At 37.6% G+C, this 12,374-nt stretch overlaps 1 protein-coding gene across 3 annotated transcripts in view; it reads left to right on the top strand.

Annotated features, from left to right (window-relative positions):
• ANKRD28 (ankyrin repeat domain 28) overlaps positions 1-12,374 on the top strand; it is a 1,012,368-nt gene that overhangs the window by 772,075 nt on the left and 227,919 nt on the right. For all 3 annotated transcript variants that reach the window (XM_053714205.1, XM_053714203.1, XM_053714204.1), the window contains exons 20-23: positions 2,263-2,380; positions 3,528-3,747; positions 9,456-9,543; positions 9,633-9,716. In XM_053714205.1, coding sequence (XP_053570180.1) covers positions 2,263-2,380; positions 3,528-3,747; positions 9,456-9,543; positions 9,633-9,716 — 510 coding nt within the window. The remainder of the gene's footprint in view (positions 1-2,262; positions 2,381-3,527; positions 3,748-9,455; positions 9,544-9,632; positions 9,717-12,374) is intronic.

The raw sequence follows: 12,374 nt of genomic DNA, 5'->3' as shown, positions 1-12,374 counted from the left end.
GGCCTACATCAACCACCAGGGGGGAACTCAGAGTTTCTTGGCCATGACAGAGGTGGCCCAAATTATTCTGTTGGCGGAGACCCACAGCTGCTGTCTTTCTGTGATCCACATCCCAGGAGTGGACAACTGGGTAGCGGATTTTCTGAGTAGACAGACTTTTCATCCCGGGGAGTGGGAACTTAATTTGGATGTGTTTTCCAGCTTGACCCTCAAGTGGGGGCAGCCGGAGTTGGATCTCATGGCTTCTCGTCAGAATGCCAAACTTCAGAGATACGGCTCGAGGTCAAGAGATCCGCAGGTATTTCTGATCAATGCTCTGGCAGTTCCTTGGAACTATAGTCTAGCATACCTGTTTCCTCCATTCGCTCTCCTTCCAAGAGTCATTGCTCGAATCAAGCAGGAGAGGGCGTCTGTAATTCTCATAGCCCCAGCGGGGCCTCGCAGGATTTGGTATGCAGATCTAGTGGAAATGTCATCCCTTCCACCTTGGAGACTGCCTCTGAGGAAGGACCTTCTACTTTAGAGTCCCTTCCTTCATCCAAATCTTGTTTCTCTGAAGCTGACTGCTTGGAGATTGAAAGCTTAAATTTAAGCGTGGATTTTCAGAGTCGGTCATTGAGACCTTGATTCAGGCTAGTAAGCCTGTAATTCGCAGAATTTTCCATAAGATCTGGCTTAAATACTTGTATTGGTGTGAATCCAAAGGATACTCTTGGAGTAGAGTAAGGATTCCTAGGATTTTGTCCTTTCTCCAGGATGGTCTGGAGAAGGGTTTGTCGTCAAGTACTCTAAAGGGTCAGATTTCGGCATTGTCTGTTTTGTTACATAAGCGTTTGGCGGATGTGCCAGACGTGCAATCATTTTGTCAGGCCTTGGTTAGAATTCGGCCTGTGTTTAAACCTGTTACTCCTCCATGGAGTCTTAACCTTGTTCTTAAAGTTTTACAACAGGCTCCGTTTGAGCCTATGCATTCTTTAGATATTAAGATGTTATCTTGGAAAGCTTTTTTTTTCTTGTTGCTATTTCCTCTGCTCGGAGAGTTTCTGAACTCTCTCCTTTATAGTGTGATTCCCCTTATCTTATATTTCACTCTGATTAGGTGGTTCTGCGTACTAAGTTTGGTTTCCTGCCCAAAGAATATTAATCAGGAAATCGTTGTACCTTCTTTGTGTCCTAATCCTTCTTCTCACAAAGAACACTTGTTGCATAATCTGGATGTTGTGTGAGCACAAACATTTTATTTGCAGGCAACTAAGGACTTTTGTCAGTCTTCTACATTGTTTGCTTTTCTGGGAAAAGCAAGGGTCAGAAAGCTACTGCTACTTCACTTTCCTTTTGACTGAAGAGTGTTATTCGCTTGGCATATGAGACTGCTGGACAGCAACCTCCTGAGAAAATCACAGCTCATTCCACAAGGGCTGTTTCTTCTTCCTGGGCCTTCAAAAATGAAGCTTCTGTGGAACAGATTTGCAAGGCTGCAACTTGGTCATCTTTGCACACTTTTTCCAAATTCTATAAATTCAATACTTTTGCCTTGGCTGAGGCTTCTTTTGGGAGAAAGGTTCTTCAAGCAGTGGTGCCTTCTGTTTAGGTTCCTGTCTTTTCCCTCCCTTATCATATGTGTCCTCTGGCTTGGGCATTGGTTACCAATAGTAATTGATGATGATCCGTGGACTCACTGTGTCATTAGAAATAAAACGAAATTTATGCTTACCTCATAAATGTATTTATTTCTTGACACAGTGAGTCCACGGCCCACCCTGTATTCAGTTTCTTTTTATATAAACCTTAGGCACCTCTGCCCCTTGTGTTACTTCCTTTCACTCCTTACCCTTTGGTCGAATGACTGGGGGATTGTGGGTAGGGGAGTGATATTTAACAGCTTTGCTGTGATGCTCTTTGCCTCCTCCTGCTGGCCAGGAGTGATATTCCTAACAGTAATTGATGATGATCCGTGGACTCAATGTGTCAAGAAAGAAATAAATGTATCAGGTAAGCATAAATTTCGTTATTTTTTCCAGTTCCTCTTTTTGTATGCTTTTTTACTCCTTTTTACACCTCACTACTTGTCTATATGTTAAAACTGAGGTATGTGTGTGGTGGGAGGTGTATTTATAGGCATTTTGAGGTTTGGGAAACTTTGCCCCCTCCTGGTAGGAATGTATATCCCATATGTCACTAGCTCATGGACTCTTGCCACTATGAAAGAAATGAATTTATCAGGTAAGTTCTTACATACAATATGTTTTCTCTGTCTCTCAGAACACCCTTGATGCTGTCTGTCCTTAATGGGCATACCGAATGTGTCTATTCACTGCTTAATAAAGGAGCCAACGTAGATGCCAAAGATAAATGGGGACGGACAGCGCTGCATAGAGGGGTAAGAATTTCCTCTGTTGGAAAACTTTTTTTCTACATGTCTTAAAGGGACATTCCAGTCAGAATGTAAATGTACATAGATGAATTACATCTTTGAATATAAACTTACTTGCAATATAAATGTATTGGCAGAAAAGCTTCTAGTAAGTTATCATTGTCTTAGTGTTTAACATTTTTCTGTGCATGTGAAGCTGTGCATGTGAAGCATAGCTAGATATTCTCAGTGCACCAACATTTTGAATACTACAGCTGTTCAGAGAGCCAGTGGGGTTTGTATCATGTCAGCAATTAACAAATTGAGTCATTACCTGATGGTACAAGCACCTTAGGTTCTCTGATCAAGTGCTGTGTTTTAAATGCTGGTCAAGGTGCATACTTAAAAATACTTTTTAAACTGCTATCACATTTCTGCTAATTCATGTATGTTATAAAATTGCTTCTATTCATGTGGATTCCAATTTTGGCTGGTATGTGCCTTTAAGTTGTATTTTTTTTTTTTTATATTTAATAGTTTTTATTGAGCATAAAGGAAAATTACAACATACAATAAAGGATAATACAGAGGCACAGACTGTTTCATGTTTACACTTATTATACATTACAATCAGCGTTGTTATATTGGGTTAGTGGTCTGTATCTTTTTGTCCTTTCTGGTTTTTCCAAAGCTCATTTTTCAGTTTTTATTGTGAACATTAACATAATAATAAGTTATAACTTAACAGGTTAACTATTCATTAGTTGTTCATATAACAATTCTTAGATAACTATTTTGATAAGTCTTCTATAGGTACAAAATGTTAATATCAAGAATAAAGTATCAGTAAAGGTATATATGTGGGAGGAGGGAGATAGAGAGGAGGGAGATGGGGATGGGGGGGGGGAAAGAGGAGGGAAGGAATGGAGTAGGAAGGAGTAAGTTGTATTTTTTATATAATTTTATCTGTCTATTTTATTATCATTTTTGACATAATCAATTATATTTTTCTTTGTATTTTTTTTATCACATCAACAGTTTCTATGATACATAATGCACCTATATATGTAAATGATGTTGAATATTTTACGACTGGATGTTTTTGCTTACTATTTCACTCGTCCACGATCTGATTTAATTCATGTGTGCTTTGCTTGATCTTCTTGTCTTTTAGGCAGTTACTGGTCACGAGGAGTGTGTAGAAGCTTTGCTGCAGCACAGTGCTAACTTCATGTTACGAGACTGCAGAGGCCGGACGCCTATTCATTTGGCGGCAGCCTGTGGTCATATAGGAGTTCTGGGCGCTCTCCTGCAGACTGCACTATCAGTAGATGTTGTTCCAGCAATATCAGACAATCATGGGTACACATCTCTTCACTGGGCCTGCTATAATGGTATGTATGTTAAACAAAAAGTCAATTTGTCTTTTGTAAGTCAATTTTAATATTGTAATATGTTTTTGCAATTGGAACTGGGTAGTATACGGCTGAAGCTCCCACTGTCTCTGTGTTGTATGCTTAGAAAATCATAAGCTATGACTCATCACTTACATTAGAATTTTGCAAGGCCTATGTGGCTTGCATTTACTTTTACAGTGGTTGTCATGCCAACAAGCATAGGGATACTGAACCCATTTTTTCCCATTCATGATTCAGATATAGTATGCCATTTTAAGCAACTTTCTAATTTATTCCTATTATAAATTGTTCTTTGTTCTCTTGCTATCTTTATTTGAAAAGGCAGGAATGAAAGCTTTGGAGCCGGCCTATTTTTTGTTCAGTACCCTGGATAGGGCTTGCTGATTGGTGCCTGCATTTAGCCATCCAATCAGCAACCTAAAATGGGCTGGCTCCAAAACCTTTATTCCTGCTTTTTCAAATAAAGATAGCAAAGATAGCAAAAGAACGAAGAAATATTTATAATAGAAGTAAATTAGAAAGCCGCTTAAAATTGCATGCTCTATCCCAATCATGAAAGAAAAAAATTGGGTTTAGTATCCCTTTAACATTCTATATACTACTAATTAAAACTTTATTTATTCAAGTATAAATTGATGTAGTATTTGAAAAGTCATTGTTCTGTCTTTCTACCATATTTACCACTTTGTATTAACAAAAGTTTGCAATAGCACTACATAAATAGTATGGGGATGCTTGTCTATACTGATAATTATATATGAATTACCTTCAGGCTGGAGTGCTTGTGCATATGTTATATTAATACAAATAAAAAAAAAAAAAGAGAGATTTTTGACCAGAAAAAGAATGCACTTGGATAGCACTTCCGTCTCCCCTTGTGTTCAGGACATCATGCATTCAGGGGTAACGAACGAAGACAAAATTAAAACAAAACTTTTAATATTTTTCAATAAAAGAAAATAAACACTGTGACTTTAAAAACGCAGATAGCATTCAATGATGCTATATCAATGTACTATTACTTGCATTGCTTATATAGTGTTGAGAATTTAGAGCAATTCAATACTGGAATAAGTTGTAACTTTAAAGTTAAGGAGATAGAACCGTGCCAAGATGGTAGTAAAAGTGGAATTAATAAACGGTACTTGGTTCTTGAGTTTAAATCACACAGTGAAATATTCTGAAAAAGCGGTGTACAACAGTTGTGTTATAGTCACATATTTAAATATTCTGTTAGTTCTCTGAATGTTAATACATTAAATTTTATTAGACCTGGGTAATGTTTTGGGTATTGCCACAGTAAGAATATAATTTATTCACATTCTAGTGGTTATGATGTTTGGCCAGTAACGTAAACAGGGCCGTTTCTAGAGAATCTGGCTCCCAGGGCAAAATTCCAAAATGCGCCCCCCTCACAGATTCTTAAGTCCCCCTCCTAGACCTTGCATGTCACACTGTAATTTAGAGGTCAGCTCCAAAGCAGCAGTGCACTACTGGGACCTAGCTGAACACATCTGGTGAGCAAATGATAAGAGACTAATGTGTGTTGCGGCCAACCACCAGTTAGCTCCTAGTAGTGCATTGCTGCTGCTAAGGATATGTACATATGCTTTTCAACAATGAATACCAAGAGAACAAGAATAATAGAATTGTCTTCAAATTTTTTGGTGTATCCTGAATTATGAAAGTTTAATTTTGACTTTCTTATCCCTTTAAATGTGTCCTTTTTCTACTACAATGTTTTTTCAAAATATATTGATATTATCTGAAAATATCTTTATATCTTTTACTAATTGCCATTATATTTATACTTTTCTCATAGCTATGCATATTTTTTTGTTTAATGCATATCAATCCCTTTAAATTCTTATCCAAAATGTATCTACAAAACTTCCAATAGACTTTAAAGTTGAACTTTTTTTCTAAAGGATTGCAATATGTCACTGGGTGTATTTGTAACATATTTAGGGGTCTATTACAATTATTTAGAAAAGTTATAAATTTTTTATTTTTTACAAAATTCACTATTAAATTCTATCAGATTTTTGCACATAAATAATTTGATAAAGAACTGTAATAGCTGTTTATTTTTCAAATATACCATACACACAGGCAGTAATAGACTGAGACATGCACTCACAGACAATAATAGACTGAGACATGCACTCACAGACAATAATAGACTGAGACATGCACTCACAGACAATAATAGACTGAGACATGCACTCACAGACAATAATAGACCGAGACATGCACTCACAGACAGTAATAGACCGAGACATGCACTCACAGACAGTAATAGACTGAGACATGCACTCACAGACAGTAATAGACTGAGACATGCACTCACAGACAGTAATAGACTGAGACATGCACTCACAGACAGTAATAGACTGAGACATAAACACACACACAGTAATAGACAGAGACAAGCACTCAGACAGTAATAGACAGAGACAAGCACTCAGACAGTAATAGACAGAGACAAGCACTCAGACAGTAATAGACAGAGACAAGCACTCAGACAGTAATAGACAGAGACAAGCACTCAGACAGTAATAGACAGAGACAAGCACTCAGACAGTAATAGACTGAGACATGCACTCACAGACAGTAATAGACTGAGACATGCACTCACAGACAGTAATAGACTGAGACATGCACTCACAGACAGTAATAGACTGAGACATGCACTCACAGACAGTAATAGACTGAGACATGCACTCACAGACAGTAATAGACTGAGACATGCACTCACAGACAGTAATAGACTGAGACATGCACTCACAGACAGTAATAGACTGAGACATGCACTCACAGACAGTAATAGACTGAGACATGCACACACATGCAGTAATAGACTGAGACATGCACACACATGCAGTAAAAGACAGAGACAAGCACTCACAGACAGTAATAGACAGACGCATGCACACACAGGCAGGGATTGATAGGAATACACACACAGACAGGGATACATATGCATAAACACACACAGGCAGTAATAGACAGATACATGCACACACAGGCAATAATAGACAGAGACATGCACACACAGGCAGGGATAGATAGGCATACACACACTTAGGCAGTAATAGGCAGATACACACACACAGGCAGTGATAGATAGGCACACACACACACTCAGGCAGTAATAGCAGACACAAGCACTCACATATGAGTTTGTGAAAACTTGCCATTGTCATTATGGAGTAAATGACACACACACACCCATCACTATTAAAGGGACATTATACACTTATTTATATTTATATAGCCCATAAAGTTTTTAGTTTTTTTTGTAAATGTATAGTTTTGCTTATTTGAACTTAAACGTTGTGTTATCTATAGGTTGAGCATCTTTGTTGTGCGTATTTACTGAATATTAATCTTGAACAAAATGCTTCTAAATTTCTTACACAATCATAAGGACATCTTTATTGTTGGGCATTAGATGTGTAATGCAATGTGTTTCGTCACACAGTTACTTTTCACTGAAGATACAAGTAAAAACAACTACAGTTTTGAATACTTCAGTATTGCTTGCAAAATTAACTGAAGCTATTTCCAGAATTATATATAACTCACATGGGTGAATAAACTAAACTTCTGATAATTAACTGCTTCAGTGCTGACTATCTGCAATACTGCTAAAGTAAGGGTCTGTGTCGTGTTCAAAGTGAATATTGACTCTGCTGTTCAATTCAAATATTATCTATAAAGTAAGCACCTTTACTGTGCATGTATAATGAATATTTATTGAAATATATGGGTTTCTACACACTATTACCACTCACTGAAGGGTAAAGAGTTTTATAAATATTTCAGTATTGCTTTCTGGGTTAACTATAGCTTTTACCACAATTATGCAAAAATCACTGGTGTGAATAAACTCAGCTCCTAATAGTTAAATGCTTCAATGTTGACTGGCTGTAATACTGCTGATGTGGTAATCTGTATCGTATGGTTAGTAGCTATTAATTCAACCTTTCAGTTCAGCTGTTATCTATGGGTTAAACACCTTTACTATACGTGTTTAATAGATATTTATTGGAATATACTGCTTCAAAATTTTTGCACGAACATCAAGAGAACTTCCTTATTTAGTGATGAATATAATTTTGCAAGTTTGTTCACTCCATTAGACCACACTAAAAACATAAATAAGTAAAAGTCCACTTTTATTTTAAATACTTGAGTATTATCTTTTCAGTTAAATGGGGCTTTTAAATGTAGTTGATCCCACCATTTTCAAATAAACGTTTAGTACCGGTTAAAGTAGTGAGTATGTTAATGGTTATAGCCGTATTGGGTTCGTCCTGTTATAGTCTACCAATCTTGAGTGCAAAGTTACAATATAGCTGTTACAAGTAAACTCATTCACTGCAAGTTAGATATATTGTTTAAATCAAATAGAGTATCTTATCCTAACTGCTTAATTTAAATAACTAATAGTGTTGGCCATTTCAATACCCTCCCTTGACATGTTTCGCCATTAGGGTTACGGCTTTCTCAAAAGGTCAGCAATACTGAAGTATTCAAAACTGTAGTTTTTTTTACTTGTATCTTCAGTGAAAAGTAACTGTGTGACGAAACACATTGCATTACACCTCTAATGCCCAACAATAAAGATGTCCTTATGATTGTGTAAGAAATTTAGAAGCATTTTGTTCAAGATTAATATTCAGTAAATACGCACAACTAATATGCTCAACCCATAGATAACAACACAACGTTTAAGTTCATACCTAATTATAATATCATATAGATCACAATAATAGTATTGCAGTAAACTAGTACTGCAGTGGTTAATTATTTCCAGTTGAATTTATTTTCATAAGTGACAATTGCATAATCGTGAATAAAACTAAATAGGGTATAATTTATATATAAACCAAACATTGCATCCATTATTCCTCACCTTGTGTACATTACTGGCCAAACATCATAACCACTAGAATGTGAATGAATGATAATCTTACTGTGGCAATACCCAAAACATTACCCTGTCTAATAAAATGTCATGTATTAACATTCAGAGAACTCTAACAGAATATTTAAATATGTGATTATAACACAACTGTTGTACATCGCTTTTTCAGAATATTTCACTGTGTGATTCAAACTCAAGAACCAAGTTCTGTTTATTAATTCCACTTTTACTACCATCTTGTCGCAGTTCTATCTCTTTACCTTTAAAGTTACAACTTATTGCAGTATTGAATTGTTCTAAATTCTCAACACTATATAAGCAATGAAAGTAATAATACATTGATATAGCATCATTGAATCCTATCTGTGTTTTTAAAGTCACAGTGTTCATTTTCTTTTATTGAAAAATATTAAGAGTTATGTTTTAATTTTGTCTTTGTTCGTTACCCCTGAATGCATGATGTCCTGAACACAAGGGGAGACGGAAGTGCTATCCAAGTGCATTCTTTTTTTCTGTATTAATATTTACCACTTTGTATGTACAAATATAGGTATGGCTGTTGTTATAGTGTTAACATTTACCAGTAACTTTTATCCTTTTATGTTGACTAATTATTTCATTCTTTATAATGGAATTTAAATGAGCTGTTTTTGGATATTATAACAATAAAATTATCACCTTTAGGAACTAGGCTAGCTAATTTTACAAAGGATAGCTGAATATTTTGCATATTTTTATGTTTTCTTTCTAGGCCATGACACATGTGTAGAGCTGTTGCTGGAGCAAGAAGTTTTTCAGAAAATGGAAGGAAATTCTTTCAGTCCTTTGCACTGTGCTGTGTAAGACAACAAAAGGGCAACAATATTAGAATTATGAAACTTTCAGAATTTGTTTTGTTTTATTAATATTTTTTTTTTATTTTTTTTAGTATTAACGACAATGAAGGAGCTGCAGAAATGTTAATAGACACATTAGGTACCAGCATTGTGAACTGCGTGGATACAAAAGGAAGGTACAAACACATTCTATGTGTCTTCATAAAAATTGGTTTTGCATAAATATTTATTTTATTTAGTAAGATAAAATTTAAAAAAAATACATCATAGCTGGAGAACCTTTGAAATTTTAAATACTTTTCCTTTACTGCATCTAAAAGGGGTTCCATTATCCATCCTTAGATTTGTAGAGGCTTGTACCTATCCACTAATGGAGCACTATGTAACTTGTGCGATAATGTACACGTACTGTTAGTTTCAACCTCCTGTTAAAAATCATAAATTAAAGTCCATGTAACAAAAGGACTGTTAAGTTGACAAGTGGTAAGTGTTTTTTTTTGTTTGAAGCAGAACTTGTCTTAACATAAGCACTTGTCCGTTGTTGAAATAGACCCTTTTTGTTGTCTGTTTAAAGGGACATTAAAGTCGTATTTTAATAGTATTCCGAGAATACACCAATTGTATGTTCTTTATCTTATTGAAAGAGGGGGATCTCACTATTCAGATAATTGATTTGTGTCCATAGGGTTATAAAATGAGAGTCATAGTAATAATAATGTTCACATTATAGCAGCAGCTTAGCCGCATTTTGTTTTTGATCTTTTCACTGAGCTATTAAATAAATGCACATATTCAAATAAATTTGAGAAATTGCTGAGTGTATGTAAACATAGTTGACAATCTGTGAAATGTTCTTCATAAGTGGAAAGAGTCCACAGCTGCATTAATTACTTTTGGGAATTCAGAACCTGGCCACCAGGAGGAGGCAAAGACACCCCAGCCAAAGGCTTAAATACCTCCCCCGCTTCCCTGATCCCCCAGTCATTCTTTGCCTTTCGTCCCAGGATGTTGGCAGAGAAGTGTCAGAAGTTTTCGATGGTCTCTTATGGAGGGTAGTACTCTTCAGCATGGGACTGGAGTTTTAAGTAGTCCTGTCAGCCTCTCAGTAAGATCATGGGGGAAAGTTAGAGTCCAGAGATGCAGGGAGAGTCTTTCTGCGAAACCATCCCGACTCATATTAACAGCTCCACAAGCAATCAGCGTTGACGAGTTTCGCTGCCTGTTTTTTTTTCTCTCAAGTCCATGACAGAAGCGACACTACCATCTGTCACACTTGAAGGGCCGTGTTCCTGTTCCACGGCGTAGATTCTGGTAAGATTGTTTCATTTTACTTTCATCATGGATGTATTGTAATTACAACTGTTTATCCGAGAGGGGCTACAACCTTTCGGGGATAACTTTAACATAGGGTCTCAGTGAGGCTCCTTTTTGTATCTCGGTATTAAGGGTTAATATCTCCTCAGGGGGGTTATTGAACATGGGGTGGTTATAATCATGTTTATGTGATTCTGTCTGCTACTGTGTAGTGTTGCTTCGGCTCATGGCTATTTTGGAACATAACAGCCTATGTCTAGTGACACAGCCTTTATGGTTGGGCACGCTTTTGCATGGACTGCCCGGTTTACCTTGTGACTGGGCATGGCCACATTTTGGCTCCCCATTTCCACATTCCTGACCGTGTGGCGACGGAGAAATCCTAGTCCGCTGGTGTCTGGTTCCCTGGAGGTGGTGAGTGCCCCAGCCATTGGGGGTGTAAGGTGCCGTTTAGATTTTTCTTTTTGGTCCATTTTGTATTCAATATACCAGTTATGAAGGATTCTGATTTTTTTGAAGACGGATGTCTCTGATTCAGACTCTACTTCTTGCGAAGAATATAAATTGGTCTGGGTGCTACATGCCCATCAGTTATGTTCCGAATGCTGTTTTAGAGTGCTCTGTTCCTCAGGATCAAGGAAACAGGTGCCCTCTGAGCCATCCGCCTCTGGGGATTCTATTTCCCACGATGCGAGTTCCCTACCACCTACCAAGTCTTACTACGCATGCAGGTAACCCAAACGCTAATTATCCTTCTATGGAGTGTGACCTTTTCCCACTGGAGGTTACGACACAGTTCTGCATGGCTATATCTTTGGCGCTGGCACATCTGCACCTCCCGGGAGTGTGCTTACGATGTTGTCCGTGTTCCGTTAACCGGGGCTTGTCAGGCGTGGCATTGCCAGGTCCAGTTCAGCCCTCCGGGGGAATGACTGCCCCTGGGGCCTCAGGGGGTCAGCCTTTGCGGCCGGTGTTTTCTTTTGTCCCGGCGGAGGTATGTTGCACCTTTCATTATAGACTGGTGCGCCTTTGTGTTCTACTGAGGTACGTTTTGCTGGAGGATCCCACTCTTAATGGGTCTGGGGATTCTCAGTCTTAATCTTTGACTGGCTTGCTTGCATAGACATAAGGGGATTAAGTAATCTTCTCAGTCTTTATTTGTGTATTATTTGTCTGTCCGTACTTCCTGGGCGATAACCTATGGGTTGCCTTATCTTTTATTTTAATCCGGTGAGGATGATTTTTATTTGGTCTAAAGCTCATGTTGTGTGATGTTTCTTTCAGGAACTTTCTTCTCTGGAATTGATACTCGCGATTTTGTGGTTGCACTGTTTACTTTTAGGACGTACTAGTCTTATGTTCTGTCTGACTGTTCTTTATCCCTCCATCTTGAGGGAGACTCTATGTGGCCTTGACAGTGCTGGGGCCCTTGGTTTCAGGCTGCTCCTGACTGGGTACAAATCCTTCTGTCTTTGAGGCCTAGTTCAAACACATGGCGCCTTTTTATGTCCGGCTGGTCC

This window comes from Bombina bombina, chromosome 5 (genome assembly GCF_027579735.1).
Source record: "Bombina bombina isolate aBomBom1 chromosome 5, aBomBom1.pri, whole genome shotgun sequence".
NCBI classification, from domain to species: Eukaryota; Metazoa; Chordata; class Amphibia; order Anura; family Bombinatoridae; genus Bombina; species Bombina bombina.
Note: the sequence above shows the minus strand (reverse complement) of the source record. Positions and strands in the feature narration are given on the sequence as shown.